Source organism: Sceloporus occidentalis, unplaced genomic scaffold, assembly GCF_023333645.1.
Source record: "Sceloporus occidentalis isolate IW3139 unplaced genomic scaffold, rSceOcc1.0.p SCAF_33, whole genome shotgun sequence".
Classification (NCBI taxonomy): Eukaryota; Metazoa; Chordata; class Lepidosauria; order Squamata; family Phrynosomatidae; genus Sceloporus; species Sceloporus occidentalis.
This window is the reverse complement of record NW_028317013.1, coordinates 7,475,850-7,495,844: the sequence shown is the minus strand read 5'-3', so window position 1 is coordinate 7,495,844 and position 19,995 is coordinate 7,475,850. Positions and strand designations below refer to the sequence as shown.

At 41.2% G+C, this 19,995-nt stretch overlaps 1 protein-coding gene across 1 annotated transcript; it reads left to right on the top strand.

Annotated features, from left to right (window-relative positions):
* Positions 1-4,740: 4,740 nt before the first annotated feature.
* Positions 4,741-17,849, top strand: LOC149298384 (complement decay-accelerating factor-like). The gene is made up of 8 exons (XM_089487524.1): positions 4,741-4,813; positions 6,837-7,016; positions 10,520-10,720; positions 12,846-12,942; positions 13,169-13,245; positions 15,730-15,921; positions 16,081-16,177; positions 17,744-17,849. Exons 1-8 carry the CDS (start codon positions 4,741-4,743, stop codon positions 17,847-17,849), a joined length of 1,023 nt encoding a protein of 340 aa, XP_089343650.1.
* Positions 17,850-19,995: the final 2,146 nt, after the last annotated feature.

Below are 19,995 nucleotides of genomic sequence, written 5' to 3'. Positions count from 1 at the left end.
TACTGAATCTGGATTTCAGTAATGGTTTTAACACTGTCCCACATAGAAGATTATCAATAAACTACAACCTCTGAGTTTAGATCCCAATGTTGTTGAATGGATTAGGGAGTGGCTGAGTGACAGACAACAGAGGGTTGTAGTCAATGCAGTATATTCCGAGAAAGGTCTTGCTACCTGGGGTACCTCAGAGGTCTGTATTTGGACCCATTTGCTTTAATATTTTTATTAGTGGTATTGCAGAAGGTCTTGATGGAAATGTATGTCTTTTTGCTGATGACACAGACATTTGCAAAAGGATTGATGTTCCTAAAGGGATAAGCCAAATGGCAAATGATTTAGGTAAACTGTACAAATGCGCCGCAAGGAAGCACTGATTGACCTGGAGGAGAGAGAGGGGCGCCAAGCAGTCGGTCAGGTTTTCAGCAACCGCTCCGCGCCTCTCAATTTACTCTGCGAGGCCTCTGTCTTGGTCGCGGGAGAGCAGGGAGACAGAGGCCTCGCGCACCCACAGCATTGAGAGAATTAACGCATTTGTGAGAATGCATTAATTAATATTTGTAAATAATTTGTGGGAAAAGTGAGAGAATAAATGATTGTGTGAATAAATTGTGTGAATTAATTTGCGGCATTTCTATTGGGGGGGGTTCCTACGGCCCTGGGGGGATTTCTTCATTATCGGTCCCCCCCACATGAGTTACTGGGGGGGATCTGTCCCCCCCGCCTCCCCCCGGTACCTACGCCCATGTCCTGGGGTCCGATTTTTTTCAATATAAAATATATTTGCGAAAGGGTCTAATATTTATATATATATCGGCAGCAGGGGCTAATATCTATATATATCATATCAGCAAGGACTAATATATATATATATATATATATATTGTCAGCAGGGGATAACATTTATATATATTAGCAGTAGGGTCTAATATTAAAGAAATCATATACCGTATTGTCTCGGATATAGGCCGCACCCTAAAAGTTTGGTGCTTTTTTAAAGAAAAAGTTTTTTTAATAGACATGCTGCCACTCTGTCCCCCCCCGAGATATGCTGCCACTCTGTCCCCCCGAGATATGCTGCCACTGTCCCCCCCCGAGATATGCTGCCACTGTCCTCCCCCCCGAGATATGCTGCCACTGTCCTCCCCCCCGAGATATGCTGCCACTGTCCTCCTCCTCCCCCCCCGAGATATGCTGCCACTGTCCTCCTCCCCCCCCCGAGATATGCTGCCACTGTCCTCCTCCTCCTCCCCCCCCGAGATATGCTGCCACTGTCCTCCCCCCCCCCGAGATATGCTACCACTGTCCTCCTCCCCCCCGAGATACTCAGCGGATGTGCCGGCACCGGAAGTTGTATACGCATATTGCGTAGATGTCCCCTGCTGTCGGGAGTCTGCTCTGGTAAGTCTTGGGGGCAGGGGTAAAACGCATCGTGCGGACGTTCACCGGCTGCGGCGATGCGCGTAAACAACCTCCGCTGCCGGCACGTCTGCACGATGTGCTTTAACAATCTCCCTTGCCGGGACTCCCCCCCTGGGAATTCCCGGCAAGGGAGATTGTTAAAGCACATCGTGCAGACGTGGCGGCAGCGGAGGCTGTTTCCCGCGCATCGCTGCTGCCGGTGAACGTCTGCACGATGCGCTTAGACAACCTCCCGTGCCGGCACTCCCCCCGTGGGAAGTGCTGGCAGGGGAGGCTGTCTGAGCGTATCAGAGAGTAGGATGCAGGTCCCCTGCACCGCTGCGGGGGATCTGTATCCTAACCCTGCCACCTGCCCGGCGCCCGGAACTGCATGTCCCGGGCGTCGGGCGCTAGACCCCGAATATAGGCCGCACCCCACTTTAAAGACTTTAAAGACAAAAAGTGGGGGGAAAAAGTGCGGCCTATATTCGAGCCAATACGGTATCTTGAAATCATATTTCAATCACGACCTTTACTTCAAAGAGATAAATGATACGTACATATTATGTAGTTAAAAATGCATATCTAATGCATATATATATATATCTATATATATATATATATATATATCTATATATATATATATATATATATATCGTATTGGCTCGGATATAGGCCGCCCCCGTATATAGGCCGCACCCTAAAAGTTTGGTGCTTTTTTAAAGATAACGTTTTTTTCTTTAAAAAAGCACCCAAAAAACATGCTACCACTCTGTCCCCCCCCGAGATATGCTGCCACTCTGTCTCTCCCCCCCCCTGAGATATGCTGCCACTGTCCTCCCCCCCCGAGATATGCTGCCACTGTCCTCCTCCCCCCCTCGAGATATGCTGCCACTGTCCTTCTCCTCCCCCCCCCGAGATATGCTGCCACTCTGCCCCCCCCTTACCAGAGGAGACTCCCGGGTGTCTTGCGGGGTCGGCGGGGGACATCTACGCAATACGCGTATACAACTTCCGGTGCCGGCACTCAGCTGATGTGCCGGCACCGGAAGTTGTATACGCGTATTCCGTAGATGTCCCCCGCCGGCCCCGCAAGACACCCGGGAGTCTGCTCTGGTAAGTCGGGGGGGGGGCAGAGGTAAAACGCATCGTGCGGACGGTCACCGGCTGCGGTGATGCGGGTAAACATCCGCACAATGCGCTTAGACAACCTCCCGTGCCGGCACCCCCCCCCGTGGAAAGTGCTGGCAGGGAAGGATGTCTAAGCGTATCGGGGAGTAGAATACGGGTCCCCTGCACCGCTGCGGGGGGATCTGTATCCTAACCCCGCTGCCTGCCCGGCGCCCGGGACTGCATGTTCCGGGCGTCGGGCGCTAGACCCCGAATATAGGCCGCACCCCCACTTTAAAGACTTAAAGTGGGGGGAAAAAGTGTGGCCTATATTCATGCCAATACGGTATATACACATTAGTGTATATGTAATGTTTTATAATTGCCCTCCTACTTTGGTCCCTGTTCCCCCCCCCCTAAATATGAAAGCTGGAGACGCCACTGTGGATGGGCTGAATGGTTCTTATCTGCCCTCACTTTCTATGTTTCTCCCCATAAACGGCCTTGCTCCTGTAGACCCCATGCCCGAGTGCCCGATGGGCCGGTCCGCCGCTGTCTTGAGGATAAGTTAACAGAAGTGTGTAGTACACTGTTAATACTTTAATATGTATTCTTCCGATAAAATTAAAAAAACACCTGACCTAGAAGCTGCAGCTGTCCTCTTTCTCTGTGGTCTGACTAAGTGTGCTTTTAACTTTCCATTTAAAATTATGGCAGAGGGGGTCCCTGGAACATCCCAAACTGAAGAAGTACACAGTGAGATGCAGATCTGCAATTCAGCACAGAGCCCCCGCTCTGTGTCTGTGAGGCTGTTGTGCATAGATGGTGAAATTGTTGTTGCTAGTTTAAATAAATACCTAATTTGATATTTTTCTTTTGAAGCAAGATTATGCGGAAATCCTGGAGATGCAATGAATGGTGAATTTGAAGCTACTGATTTTATATTTGGCTCCAGAGTAAATTATAAATGTAATACAGGGTGAGTGATATATACAAATGCATCCTCAGTTGTCTGATAGAGTTACTATTATTTTCAGGGTTATATTATCTTTACATTACCAACCTGTAAGAGTGAATGGTCCCCTTAAAAAAGGACCCAATTCCATCCGGACTACCCTACAGTATAATAACCAAAAACACTTTTGGGAAACATTTGTGTATGCTAGAATTCCAGCGGGACATGATTGACTTATTACGCAGCTGCAGTACTACTTTTTGGGTGCATAGTATGATAATATTTACCATGGCTATAGGGGCGTACCTAGAGTATCTGGCATCCAGGCGGATGTGGCACCCCCGCACACACTTTAAAATAAAAAATAATGAATGTTGGCAAGAATATTTATTTCACAAATTTGTAAACTGTATGTCAACTGAAAAAACTAGAAGTTTGATAAAATATTAACTAATAGATAAATTAAGATTCAATAAATAACATTTACTGAACAGATATTGTGCAGCATAACTCCCATCCCTATATACTGAGCCAGACATTGATGGTGGTACAGCGGAACCCGCATCACTATACACTGGGCCAGACATTGATGGCAGTGTAGCATAACCCTCATCACTATATACTAAGCCAGACGTTGACTTGGTAGGTCTCTGCCCCTGAAACAGCCTGCCTCTGCCACCTCTGTCCCTAAAACAGCCTGCCTGTACCACCTCTGCCTCTGAAGCAGCCTGTCTGTGCCACCTATGCCCCTGAAACGGCCTGACTGTGCCATCTATGCCCCTGAAGCAGCCTGCCTGTGCCACCTCTGCCCCTTAAGTAGCCTGCCTGTGCTACCCCTGCCCCTTAAGTAGCCTGCCTGGGCCACCCCTGCCCCTTAAGTAGCTTGCCTGTGCCACCCCTGCCCCTTAAGTACCCTGCCTGTCCCACCTCTGCCCCTTAATAGCCTCCCCGTGCCACCTCTGCCCCCTTAACAGCCTGCCTGTCCCATGTCTGCCCTTAAACACTTATACATTCATTCACTTATTCAGTCATTCATTCAAAATGCACGTGGGTTATGGTGAGTGAAGCTTTAAAGCTTCATGGGAAGTCTCTCCATGGATTATATCTTTTATTTATCATATATTATTCTATTATATTGTTAGTTAATAACATTATTATAAGTGCTCATGTTAGGTAGTATTATTTTTATGTGTAATATACACAGATTGTTTTCTTTTTTTTTTACAAAATACCCTCATCTTTCTTTAAATCTGTTTTATATGCATGGTAGATACCGAATGGTTTCAAAAAGGCCTTATAGGGACTGTCAAGCAGATGGAACTTGGAGCAACATTGTTCCCGAATGTGAAGGTAAGAACGAGGCAAGATTGAGTAATTCATGGTATTTGAAATTTGTTGGGTTTGGTTAAAATGTATGAGGGCATGATGCAACCCCCCCCCCCAAACATATGCATTTGCAACTTCCCTTTCGGCCAGCTATTTTGCGGATAGGATATCTGTTCAGCTGAACACATACCCTTGTCATATACTTAAAGCCCGTAAGATTGGCAGATGCTGTGGACAGGGGTCTATCCAGAACCCTGTGCAAATGCTCAGAAAACACTCCTATTGGCTTTGTTTACAGTAGGTAATATATGACTGTTACTATAAGTATACAGTATTATGTGCTTGGAATTACCATTATTCACCAACAGATACACAGAAACACACATAAATGTATATAATCTATGCATTTATATATATCTATCAACTGCATATTTGCTTGTCTCAATAATATAACTAATTTATTAGACATATACATGTAAAAGAAATATTCATAGAACATGCATCGGTGTAGGTATTGTCTGGCTTATGCAGTTACCACTTACTTCCCTTTCTAACTAAACTCTAGGGTTCAGCACAAGAAGCTCAGCTTGATTAAAATTTAACAGACATTTACCAGAAACATCCAATATTTCATGGTATCAGTTTGTTTTCCTTATAGTGCTTAATTTCACATAACAAACAAGACAAAACAGAATTACTTAACATATCCCCAACTAAAATATTACTATGATAACATAGATATTTACAGTTACTATTTATTTAATATCTTGCATGCATGGCCACAGTATAGCTACCTGGTTAGATGTTTCATGGATCCTCTGGTTTACTATTTCTCTATCCTTCTTGTCCTTCCCTTTTTCGTTTTATGAATTGGCTTAGAAGTCACTTTATATAATGTAAAGTCCCATCTGATCACATGACCAAGGCTTCTGATTAGTTGAGTATATTTCAATCATTCACAACCTGAAAAATGTGTTGCCCCACTCCTAGAGCCCATCACTCTTTCATCTGACTATAACTTTGATCAAACCAAAAGACTTTCTGACTATAGAAGCGGTGTAAGAGCACTTCTCTTAATCTTCTGTTTGGGATCTTTATTGCCTACCAATAGTTTACCTCTTGTTGGTTTCTAATCAATATTGTTCTGGGAACTCAGTCTAAGGCATTTTTAACTCTATGCTAAGGCCTATGCATCTGTTCCTTTTATTATTTTATCTTCCATAAACTGAGACTTGCATTTCAGGAACCCAACATTCACACTTGAATTTCCTAGAGACTACCTACATACATACACACTATCATTCATAAGGTTTGGGTCACTTAGAAATCTTAGAAAAGCAAATTTTGTAAAATAACATCCAATGGATCAGAAATACAGTGTAGACATTGTTAAAGTTGTAAATGACTACCGTATTGTAGCGGGGAACAGCTGATATTTAATGGACTATCTTCAGAGGTGTACAGAGGGCCTCAATCAGCAACCACCACTCCTAATGGAACCTTGTGTTTGATAATCCAAGTGCTAATTGATCATTAGAAAACCGCTTTGCAATTATGTTAGAACAGCTAGAAAGTTTCTTGTATTCCATGTATTCCAAATATATATATATATATGTACACAGATTCATGTATACACATACAAATATGTGAAAATGGAAATAATACATAAATAAATGCCCATACAGTAAAAAATTTAATGGGAATACTTTCTTGCCACTGTGAAAAAAATCATCAGACCTCAGAGGAAGATGGCAGCTTCCCTTACCTCACCCCCAGCTATTTGGGGGAGACCCGCATGCACATGTTAAGAAAGTACTTCCATTGCTTTCAATGGGTGCATTTTCTTGCCACTCATTGGGTGTTTTAAGCACAGTTATTGTACCTTGCTTAAGTATTGCAGCTGCAGGACCACAGGTTTTCCCTAAGGTAAGTGATTCTTTTTTCCTTTTGAATAATGTATTTTAAAGTACTCAGAGAAGTTTATTTCTGTTTTTGAAGTGTTATTTCCAATCTATTTCCTATATAAACAAATGTATACCCTTTACAGCTGTAATCTGCACTGCACCTATGGATGTAATTGATGCTTCATATGACCCCATAAAAGAAGTATATCAGTACTTGGATGCTGTGACATATAAATGCAAATATGGTTTAGATCAGATTGGCGAAGCATCTATACACTGCACAGAAAATGGAATCTGGAGTTCTGAACCACCCCAATGCAAAAGTAAGATAATAAACTATTATTTTCAAAGCAATGTGTTGTCCACGCCCCCTGACAGTTTACTGCAAAATATCTGTTTTAAAATATTGCAGTTTCTTTAGTAGATATACACTGGATCTAAATAAAAAATTAAGGGAAAATGGCGAATGTTTTGCTGGAAAAGTCCAATGTGCCATTTTGTGAAAAGTATATGGCAGATCGCCAAGAAACGGAGGTGAGGTGCATATGCTCTGTGGTCAGAACTGTTCAAGACCCCATCTGTAGAATAATATAGACTTTCTGGAGAAGGGCTGCTAAAACGGTGAATGGTTTCCAGGACAAAAAATAAATGGAAAGACTATGGGGTGTCTATCAGTATAGCTTTTGGAAGAAAGCGGGGAGAGGTGATGTGCATTTAAATAAAGAGATTAAACAAAATACAAGAGGGAAGAATATTGCAAAGAAAGTTATGACAAGAGGTCATAATCTAGAAATTCATAGATATTGAAATGTAAAGAGATTTTACTTTAGATTGAAGTATACATAGTGTTTAAGGGAAGATATTGACCTTTTGGTCCATCTAATTTGCATATTCTTTCCAGCCACACAAACATAAAAATTTGGTTCTTGACTATGTCTTATGTTAAGAATAAAGTCTATGCCATGCACGTTCAAATTATCTCACTGTATTACAATCTGCCAATTGTGTAGGAAGGCTGTTCCACTTATTCCAAATATTCTCCAGGAAAGCGACGTGATATAAAAGAAAAGCTGATTCCTCAGCTCCATGGTCCAGTTCTTATGCTCACTTCCCCTTTGTATGCGCTTTCGGCAGTGGACAAGGGTCAGCATGGGCACCCTGACTGGTCTGTGTCTACGTAGCCCCATATGCAACAAACTGCTATGCACTGTATGCTCTGACATTAACTTTACATTAGTTCGTCTGATGAATTTGACCACATGCCCCCTCCCCCCATGCATCAATGAGCCCTGGCCACCCATGACCCTGTTGCCGGCCGATTTTCCATCCTTGGATAGTTACTGACCACTGCAGACCGGGAACACTCCATGCAGTTTTGGGCCCGGGCAGGTGTTTTTTTTCTGTTCTTTATCATTCAGCCCTGCTGCGGCCAAGCAGCAGGGTTAGGATCCAGGTCCCCTGCACCGCTACAGGGGACCTGTATCCTCCTCTCTGGCATCCAGTGAACATCTGTGCGATATGTGTAGATAACCTCTGCTGCTGCCAGCACTTCCGCCTGGGCTTCTTTGACTGAGCGTCAGAATAGAAGCCCCGGTGGAAGTGGCGAGAAGCAGCAGAGGACGTGCACCGACTGCCCCCACTAGACACCTTGGAGTCTGGGGATGCATTGTAAGTCTGGGGGAGGGGGCAGAGCAGGATATCAGGGTGGCATAAAGCATATCAGAGGGCAGAGTGGCATATCTTGGGGGGCAAAGTGGCATATCAGGGGTTATAAAGCATTTTAGGTGACAGAGTGGCATATCAGGGGTTATAAAGCATATCTGGAGGACAGAGTGACATATCTGGGGGTAGAGTAGTTTATCTATAAGTAAGGTGCATTATGAATTAAGGGGGGACCTTAAAATGGATATTAGCTTTCCAAGTTTCTGTTTGTATATAACCTATGCTGACTAACTGCATAATACATAGAAAAAATGATTAAAAACATATATTACTGCGTTCTCACTGACGGCAGCGGGAAACACCCCCTTTTAAAGGGAGGATTCGGGTCTTGACCCGGAGAAGAAGTGCTCACCTGGCAATCTCCGGGTCAAACCCAGTTCCCAGGTATGGGTATATCCCACCCACTATGTTATGATGACATTCTTCACTAGACAGCAGTAGACGGCACACAGCAAAGGAGAAAGCATTAATAGATGTGTGCTGGCAGTGGCCCCCGAGGGTTAGGCTCCAAGTGGGAAAAATAATGCATATGCAAAAATGCTTTTGTACCATAATTTTTTGGAAGCTCTCAATTCAGCCTGTTTACTAAAATAGCCCTTTGGTCTATTATCAGCTCTCTTACAAAAAAAAGATGTTACTGCTGTTTCTAACACTATAAATAAACCTAGCTTTGTTCCACTATCACAAATCATTATCTAAAATAGATAAAAAAAATGGCTCCACGTTTTTATATTTCTTATCAGCTAGTTCTTTTTTTTCAGTTATTTCTTGCCCCAATCCTATCGTTCCCAACTCACGGAAATTATTAGGATTTTCTGGCCCATACATGTTGCATTCTGCTGTGAGGTTTGAGTGCTACAGTGGTTTTCTGATGAGAGGATCTGCCTTAATAAAATGCACCCTTAATAACAAGTGGGAACCAGACATACCTAGGTGCCTAGGTAAGTTTTACTTGCATGTTTTCCTCACTAGAAGGATAAAGAATATCTTGGTTAAAGGGAAACGCTCACAATTTTTAATTACCGTATTTCCCCATGTATAAGACGCACCTTCATTTTGGGGCCCGAAATTTGGGGAAAAAATGACAAAGTTATTGAACTCAAGTTTTATTCATTATAAAATTCAGCCTCATCATCCTCATCACTGCCATCCATTAACTGCCCCTAAATTAACCCTAAAGACCCAATCAACCATAACTGCCCCTAAATTAACCCTAAACACCCCATTAACCATAACTGCCCCTAAATTAACCCTAAACATCCCATTACAATAACTGCTGCTAAATTAACCCCCACCTCGCCTAACTTTTAGGAGCCCAAATATTAATCTTATACTGTTAGATGGGTTGCTGAGCAGTGTGGACGTTATAAGGAAAGGGGCAGGGCCAATCGTCAGTGTGACTGCAGGGAGGGACTGGGAAGTAGTAACTGCTTTGATGGAGTTTGGGGCTGCCCCTCTACAATCTACAACCACTGGATAAGACGCACCCAGTTTTTAGACCCCCAATTTTTTTTTTTTTAAAAGGTGCGCCTTATACATGGGGAAATACGGTAAAAGTATTGCATTAAAAATTCTTCTTTAAAAACATGGCGTTTCTGTTTTAAAACAATTCTAGCTTTTACGTAATATAAATATCTCAGTAATTTAGCTTAGTTTCTTAATCACAATTTATATTAAAATATTTAACTATACTATGCAACATACTGTATATTCTATTCTTAAGATATTTGCCATACCAAATATATGGAGCTAACAATTGTGTAATGATTTGTTTTCTCCCCAGTGTAGCCCAAAGAGATTCATTATCTGATCACTGGTATTTGTTGGGTGTATAACACATGCAAAGTGGGCCTTACGTTTTGTGGAAAACCTCCTCATCCATTGTCCAAATTGTTATGTGATCCACTACTTGTTATGTTCTGTTTGAATATGTGTAAGCCGGTGTCTATGTGTGTTTGCATGCGTGTGTAAGTGTGAAGGTGTGCGTTAATATGTGTGTTAGTGTGTATGTTATTGGGAGGGGGCAAGAATTTTCCTGCCCCCCAGTCCTAAAGGATCCAGCCGTTCCCTGGTTCACCTCAAGAATTGGATGTTTCTTTTCCAGGTATATGCAAGCCACCACCTGTGTTAGACTTTGCTGAACTAGAGGAAGAGGATAAAGCACTTATTGATCAGAATCTGTTCATTCAGGATACCACACTGCACTATAAATGTCGTGTTGGCTATGAACGAGTTCCCAAAACTAATAACACTATAAGTTGCTTGGGAAGGAACCAAATTTCTTATTATGAGAACTTCTGTACCCGTAAGCAAATTTTTGTTTATAATATTTTTTCAGTAACATCATGCAGTAAAGTAGAGCAAAAGCCAGAATGTAATCGTAAAATGTTTTGTACATTATGGGATATACATACTCTGTATAGTATACAAACACTTTGAAACAATTTTATACTAAATTTATATAGACACAAACTATACAATGTTTTTGAGATCAAGAGTACATAGAAAAAAAATCATATTAAGCATGTCTCTTGCTTATATGTTTTTATGTTAACTAAGATGATGACCATAAATCATAGATGTGCAATAACTAACGATGTATGTCATTAAAGGAGCAGACTTATGCCCCACTAATGAAAAATGCATATTAACTCCTCAACAGTCCTGTACCGTTGAGGTATAGTTATAAGTCCTGCGTTTAAATGCCCTCCAGAGATGCCCTTCTCCATTGATCATCAGCTGTATGGCTTATGCTGGCTACTTGGCTGGCAGCCATTATCAATGGAGATGAATGTTGTTCCAGCATAGGTCTATATTGCAGCTGTAACAGGGCTACCTCATGACACTTCAAGGCTGAGTGCAGTGAGGATGCTTCTCAGCTCGACTGCTGGCCAAGCATCTAGTTGTGCGTACTTCTAGTCTAGACCTTGCCGCTCCCCTCCTCTTACCAAAACCCCCAACACGTTGGAGGGATATGGAGTGGAACCCTACCATACCTTGTGCATTTTACTAACTCTCGTTGGATGTCTTGTAATTGCTCAAATTAGTTTCCTAAGGCAGCTGGGCAAACCACTTCAGTTTACTAATCAAATGTTAAAAAATGAAAATTACAAACTTAGGTAAGAGAAAAATATGATGTCGATGGGTTTGCCCATTTTTTCAATGCATTACCTTATAATTGCATGTGAACTAACATAACTTTAATCATTGGTTTTGCTATGGAATTCGGTCTGGAAGCAGCTATATCATGGCTTCTAAAGCCAACATGCAGAAAGTTTTTTTTTAAGTAAGGGCCTATTCTGCATGGCTGCTATTCTTTAAAAGTTTGCACACACATATTATGCAGCTAAATGGAGTGGTAATGTACCAGCAGCTTCAACATCTAAAGTTTTTTTTTTAACTATGTGTTTCCGGATCAGCAACATGTGAAACGTGTATGTGTCCAAATCTGGCTGTTAATCTGTTTTTGGTCCATGTGCACAAATCTACTAGAAACAATTTGTTAAACTTTTCATGTAATTTGTTTTGTCTAAAAAATGAAAGTACCAAACAGACACAAAGTTTTGGAGGGCTTTTTTTATTCGGAAAAGAAATATGTTGTCACTCACCCTTACCAGCTGCTTCCTTATCCCTGTCTCTATTTCTGTAACTCTGCTTCTCCTACCTCAGCCTGCTCCTCCTCGCTATCCCCTGGTTATGCAGGCCTTCCAGAGTGCTTCTGCAAAAGGGTGTATTGCCGTTGTATGCCTAAATAGAGGAACAAGGAGAGGTTGTCCCTTTGAAGGAAAGACGAATATGTGGATAAACAGAAGCGTTTTTCAACTCCTCTTTCTCTGCAAATCCATCCACGTTATCCTGGCTTCCTGAAGTACATCTGCAAAAGAGCCCTGTTGGAAGCACTCTAGGAGCCTAGGTTAACAGATTGGATAGCGGGGATGAGCGCGCCAACAAAGAAGATAAAAGAACAAGCGTCAAGGCAAAAAGCGGAGCTCCGTAAAAGGAGACCGGAATGCGGAAGTGGTTAGTGGAGAAGAGAGAGCGTGAGAAAGTGTGAGAGATTAAAAAAAAATAACAAAATGCTTCATTTTTATTTGCGTCGTTGGGGGTCCCTCCTCGTTATCAGACATTCAAATGAATTACCAAAATTGTCAAGGTTTGTTAAAATTCAAATTAGTATGAATTCCAATGCACAAGTCTAGTAACTATTGGATAATAAAGATAAATGATGAACTAAAAGAATGTGGTATTTTATGCTAAATGTTCTTCCTCTGGGTAAAGATTAAAAATGGATATTATAATAATAGAATGCATTGGAATAATAGCATATGGTAGTTAAGGACACATACTATTTATGACAATGTCAGTTATTTATAATAGTTGACAATATAATATAATATAATGAAAGCGTGCATTTGCTATCATTTTTGTAGGGATATCATGTGGAAATCCAGGAGACATCGAAAATGGAAACATGATATTTTATGACTTTATTTATGGCTCAATAGTACGTTATACCTGCCATGAAGGGTAAGTGTTATTCACAATAGATCATAAAAGTATACATTTTTGGAATAAAGTGCTTAATGCGGATTACTGAAATGCAGTGAGGACATTTGTCATTTCACACCATACAGGATATGGGATCAGGCCTTCAGCAAGCAGTGGCTTAGCAGCAATAGACAGATAGATAGATAGATCCAACGGCACAAAGGAAAATAGTAAAGTAGCCGTGCTTTCTGCTTTTATCTGTCAGGTACAAAATGGTATCAGATTCAACTTTACGTTGTCAAGAAGATGGGACATGGAGTGGTGTTCTTCCTAAATGCGAAGGTATGCCAATCTTATACAGCCTGCTGTTTATACATGCATGAAACCATGTGAATACTAATAAAAACTATAGAAATACCTTAATTATAATATTTTTATTATATTTTATGTATTTTAATTTGGTCAGTTTCGGGTATTAATACTTTTTTAAATGAATGGTTGTCAGCTTGTTTAAGCGGTGATATTTCCATTTGTCCCCATTGCTGCTAAAAAAAAATTCACACATATACCCTAATGTGCCAGCATTTACGCAATTGAGCTAAGGATTTAGAAGAATTTATTTAACTTATTTTCTTCTGTATACATGCATTATTTTGACTTTTAGAGTTTATCAAGATATGCTGTGGAATAAACAATACACGCAAATATAACATTCATATGTGGTAGTGTGCTCAAATGTATCATTTTATGTGCAGATGACTTCAGATGTAGAAAATATAAAATTTTCAGGTTATTCAGTTTATGTTCACTAAAGTTTTGAGAAATAGTTTTTGTTTTGTTTTTACTCCCTAGTTATTACTTGTCCTCCTCCTGAAATTTCTAATGGAACATACCACCCGAGGAACAAAACATATTTCTACAAGGATTCTTTGACATTTTCATGTGATGACAACCTAAGATTGATTGGTGAACGTTACATAGAATGCATCGATTCTGGACTTTGGAGTTCTCCCCCTCCCAAATGCAAAGGTTAAAATATAAAATTACATACGTTATTAACTTAATATGCTAATTTAAGTGCACATACAGCATAAAATAGAAAGATTGGAAATTAACGCATTTGAAGAGGTTACATGATATATAATAAACACTACAAATATGTGGAAGCAAAATAACCAAGGCTTAAATGACAGTAGCAACCTCCGGCACCTAAGCCATATCCACAACCTGCATTACCTTCCGTTATCATGTACATCATACCTCCAATCTTGCATACAGCAGTCCCAGTTTTCTGTCACTGTCCTACCCAGCTGCCCTACTGTCCAGTTTTTGTGGGCAATGGTGATCATACACAAGTTAAGGAGATCAGATAATCGCACTTGATAGGCCCATTGAACTGTGGAAAACTGTGGAAGATCATACCTCCCACTTGCCGGCTGCCACCTCGCAACCTATTGGAGCACCATTGCATCATATCACAGGGCTTTACCTCATCAGGATGTGAGAGGATGAAAAGCCTCTTAGGTACCACTTTGGTTGCAACATTTCTTTCTCAAGACCTTGCTACGACCTAAGACCTGCCATTTCTTGACTACATGTGCCTTTTCCTCGCCTTCCATCTAACCCTTTCTCTTCCTAGACCTTGTTCAGCTAAATAGTTGTGATACTTGATAAAGACCTCATCGTGAGGTCGGAACGTTGTTGGTCGTCTCTTCCAATAAATCTGCCCGATGGAACCCATGAGTGCCTGGAGCCTTTTTCTATATTAATACGTTTGAGAGCATCAACTCCATGCTGGGATACATCAACCTCACAGAAGGGGCAGGAAGTGTTAGAAAAAAAAAAACAAGAATATTAAAAACATCATACCGTATAGTATGGCATATGGTTTGTTAAAATTTACTGTAAAATAGTTTTTTATGATTAATCGCTAGTTGTTTATAGGTGACCAAGGTTGCTACCCAATATTCATGAGACAGCCCCTTTGGGTGGTCTGTCCCTGGTCCAGATTTCCAGTAATAGGGACAGTGCATCTATCCCAGCGTGCAAGGTGAGCAGCCATACAAGAGATGCTGACCACAGAGCAGTCGACTGAGAGCAATGTATATTAGGCAGGCTTCCCCAGCAGCTTACCACAGGTTACTGTGTGTGTAGTGTGTTTTTGGTGTGTAAAGTGTGTGTAGTGAGTATATGTGTACCATGTGGGTTTATATGTATTCCCAAAAATTTTAGGTGTTGACACCTGTGTTGGGGTGGGGTTGACCCCTGATGTGGGCGGGCGGTTGTCTTCCATCTGCCTTACCTGTATAACCACCTAGAGATGCTAATGTTGTAAGAAGGCTTAATGCTAGCTGCAATGGAGGTCTGTACTTCAACAATACAGACCTCTATAGCTTTTACACCTCCCTGGGCCCGTCAGAGGAGATCAGAGGAACTCCCTAACAGGTCCATGCACCCCACTACCTGCAAAGGCAGAACTTTCTCATGAAATCAGGGATGGTTGGAAGGTGTGATGAATGTATGTGTACTGTGTGTAGTGTGTATGAGTTTACCATCTGAGTGTGTGCCATGTGTGTATGCACCATAAGTGTATGCATACTGTCTGTGTTTATATGTACTGTACCACAAACAACCCACACAAATCAGTCTGTACACACCACCTATCAGCCACACAGATCACATACCACACACCACCTACAGTCACACAAAATACACTCTAGGACACACATAAGGCTATTCTGAACATAACCTAAAGCTAAAGTCCCCATATGATTTAGGTCTTAGCAGATGGAAAACCTATAATTCTTTTCTTTATTTTCTTTTTAGCTGTTTGCCGTTCTCCTCCTATAATTAAGAATGCAGATTTGAAGCAGCAATACGCTGACAAAGAAGATTTCAACATTGGCACAGTTGTGCAATACAAATGCAAGCCTGGGTACACCCGTATTCCAAACACTAACAGCACCATTACTTGTACTACAAACCTCACTTGGTCTACTCTTGACATATTCTGCACACGTAAGTAGCTTTTTGCCTCCTAGTGTATGGACTACAAGTAATTCAAAAAATGTACAATACTTTGTATAGAATTCTATATTTTTATAATAAAGATTTTGGCTTAAAAAATACTATTTCAAAAGTTTACAGTTAATAGTTTTGTTTTTTTGGTTTCTTAAGGGAGATCATGTGGAAATCCTGGGGAAATTAACAATGGTCGTATGGAGGCATCTGACTTTTTATTTGGTTCTAAAGCAAACTACTCATGTTACACAGGGTGAGTTTTGATATGACCAAATATTCCCAACGGTGGAAACTGATCCAAAAAAACTTGAAAACCCATCAGTTCCATAATTTTCTGTTTTTCAGCTTTATAAGTCTATTTTGTTTTGAAATGTCAAAATGGGACAGCCCTAACACAAACGATTCAATGGTGTTTCCTTTGTGAGACCTAATGCAACTTGATGAGGTTTGGAATGAAGTTAATTCAAACTCTGGAATGATGTACATAGACATAGAATGTGATAATGGATAAATGATTTATTATTAACTAAATGTGTTGCCAAATGTTAAAATTTTGCTGTTTGCCTGGATTATCTTTTGTATGCAATTATTATTTTATGAAAAGATAACTTATATTGGGTAGGTTTATGGGAGTTCTAAGTAGCATCTGTCAGTTCCTTTTTTTGACAGTGAAAAGATTCATAGCATGGCCAAAATACTAATTTGTCCCTATACTTCAGATACAAGATGATATCGAAAATAAATTACAGAGAATGTCTTGCGGACGGAAACTGGAGTGAAGATATCCCAGAATGCAGAGGTGAAACAGAAATGTAATATAATGTGTGCGTGTATGTATATAGATTATATATGTATGTATGTATATATATATATATATATATATATATATATAATATATATAAAGGCGGTGCCAGAAGTAATATATAACCTTGCTTGTCTGTAGAGGTAAATCAATGCACAGCTTTTTCTTACAGGCACTGAAATCATAAGTTGTCATTGTCATTAATTATGCTCCCTTGAGATTTTTACTTTTATTTAATGTGATAAAGTTCTACTTAATGTAAGGAAGACTTACTTTACTGAGGGGGTGGTAGATACATGGAACATCCTCCCAGCGGAAGTAGCTTAAGGTCCAGATCTTTCTTTTCTAATCCTCTGCATATGCCAGCGCCACCTTCAAAGAGTTAATTTGCGGCTTATTTGCGCACCGCGGCAGAGCAGCGAGACAGAGGCCTCGTGCTCCCACCACAGGACTTCAGCAAGGTAAGTGAACTATAAAGGGGGGTAGATAGTGAAAAGGGGGAGAGGGGGTAGATGGTGAGAAAGGGGGGATAGTTAGTAAGAAAGGGGGGTAGTACGGATATTGAAATAAAGAATGAGAGAGAATAAATGAATTAAGATGTGGATGAATTGTGTGAATGAGTGAGACAATGAATGAGTCCATGTGTGAACAACTGTGTGAATGAGTGAGAGAATGAATGAATCCATATGTGGATTAATTGTGTGAATCCACGTGTGGATGAATTGTGTGAATGAGTGAGAGAATTAATTAATGTGTGGATGAATTGTGCAAATGAAGAGAGAATGATGCTTTCTGCTGTATAAATAATTGTTATGGGGGGTTTAGCACATGCAAACAATTGTTTCATAAAGTACAAATACATAGAGATTAAGCTGCTGTGTTTTTTACCTGTAATTCTTAGGGAAACTGCTAATGGTTCATTAAATTAAGAAAATTAAATAAATACATACAGTAGTGTAAAAACAAAAGTACACCCTTTTTAAATTCTATGGTTTTACATACTGTGACACCCTGTAGCAGGGCCAGACTGGCCCACCGGGATACTGGGAAATTTTCTCTGTGGGCCAGTCGGCCAGCAGACCCACCTTCAAAACAGCCGCTGAGCAGCTGCGAGCGGGATTGACAGCGGCACCCGGGCCGCCTTCTCCCACCGCCAGCGCCTAATGAAGTTAAAGGGGCCAGACTGCACACACCGCGCCGCCCAATGGCGGTGCCTCAGCAATTCGTCCCACGTCTTAAAAGGGGTGGGAAGAAGAGCTGAGGCACAGCCATTGGGCAGCGCGGTGCGTGCACACCTGCCTCTTTAACTTCATGAATGCCGGCCTCCACCCGCTGTCCTCACCAGACACCGGAAACGGTGGTAAGTCGGCAGGGGGGAGTGTTATATGGGGGGGCTTAAGGCTTTTCTGGAGGCAGAGTGCCCCATGATATGCCTTTTAACCCCCTCTATGCCCCTCTGCCTCCAGAAATGCCTTTTAACCCCCTGTATGCCACTATGTCCCATGATATGCCCCTGGCATATAGGAGGTTAAAAGGCATATCATGGGGCAGAGTGGCATATAGGGGGTTAAAAGGAATATTATGAATTATGAAGGATTATATTATAAATTTGAAAAAACTGTTTACATTAATTAAGAAATAAAACTTTATTACAAGAATATCATGAAGAATAATGTGATCGCTGTTTTGTTCCACTGAATAAAATAGAACTTTCTCATCTACAAATGTTTGCAGTAGCAAATGTTTTGATTTCATTATGTCTAATGTATTTAATTTATTAGGGCCTTTTAACACTTTTGCTTTCTGGTATTTTAATACAAATGTGATAAAAATAATGTTTTATAGTTATTTGTATGGCAAATAGTGTGACTGGGGTATGTATAAGGGGTGCGTGTGGGTATAAGAGCTCGACCGCGAGATAAACTATATGTTTCCAGGGCTGCTTTTCAGTCCCAGTCCCAGCCCCAGCCCTGCACTGTAGCATGAGGGCTATAAAATGTAACAGTTAGGGGTCTCAAGCACAATCATCCAGGGCAATCAGGCTCAAGAACACCAACTTGTAGCAAACAACTGCTCAAACAAAACACCCCAAAACAAAGTCATAAAAGAAACAAACCTAGTTCCAATTGGAGCCCTCTCTAACTATACTATACTGTCCCAGACTGACCAGCATAAACATCCACTAACTACACCTCCTAGCCAGACCCAGCTAAGCCAGGCTCTGGAAAACCTCCCCCAGACAATACACTAAGGTCCAGGGAGATAATGCAACACTTGGCTCAGGGATAGTCTTCCTCAGGGCCTCTCATTGCCCTGGGAGCACAGGGAAACTCTCTCTTCCCTCTCACACCCCAGGGTTTTTTAATGCCCAGCGCTTGTACCTGATGCAGGCTCCTCAGGAATCCTGGACCAGATCCCGCAGACCTCTAGCCTCTTGTAAGAGCCAGCATGGATTTTCCACTGGAAGGGGAATGGAGCATTGGCCCACCCTGCTCTCCAGTTGCTCCACCCCAAGGACCCATATGCATGTCCTGTATTGCACCTGCGCTCACATCAGAGGGCAGAAGGCATAGCTGGAGGTATAAGGCATTTTAGGGGGTACAGTGGGATGTAGGGAGGTATAAGACATATCAGGGGGCACAGTGGGATGTAGGGAGGTATAAGGCATATCTGGAGGGGCAGAGTGGCATATAGGGGCATATAAGGCAAACTAGAGGGGCAGAGTGGCATATAGGGGGCATAAGGCATAGCTGGGGGTATAAGGCATATCTGGTGGTTATAAGGCGTATCTGGGGGGCATAAGGCATATGGAGGATATAAAGCATATCAGGGGCAGAGTGCAAGCCTGGGGGCAGTTGTGCATAACTGGGAAAGAGGTTGGAAAATAAAAGGAAATAAAAACAAGAAATGCATTTTTCTCAATCAGTTTTTAATAAATATGAAAAAATAGTTTACATGTGAATTAATATTTACTAGTAAAACGTTTTTAGGTAATACAACCTAGTTTGGAAATATTATGTTTGGGTTCTTGTACCTTTAAAATATAGCTTTTATTATTATGTCAGTAAAATAGGAAGGTGTTTACAAAAAATGCCGGTGTGATAAAATTTACATTAACGTGTGTCATTGTAAGTTTTTTATTCTGTTTGTTTTTAACACCCAATTTGTTCATTAAATTATTTTAATTAAACAAAAAAATTTGCATATTTTTTTTTTATCCGATTAATCAAAAATATAATCGGCCAACTAATCGATTATGAAAATAATCG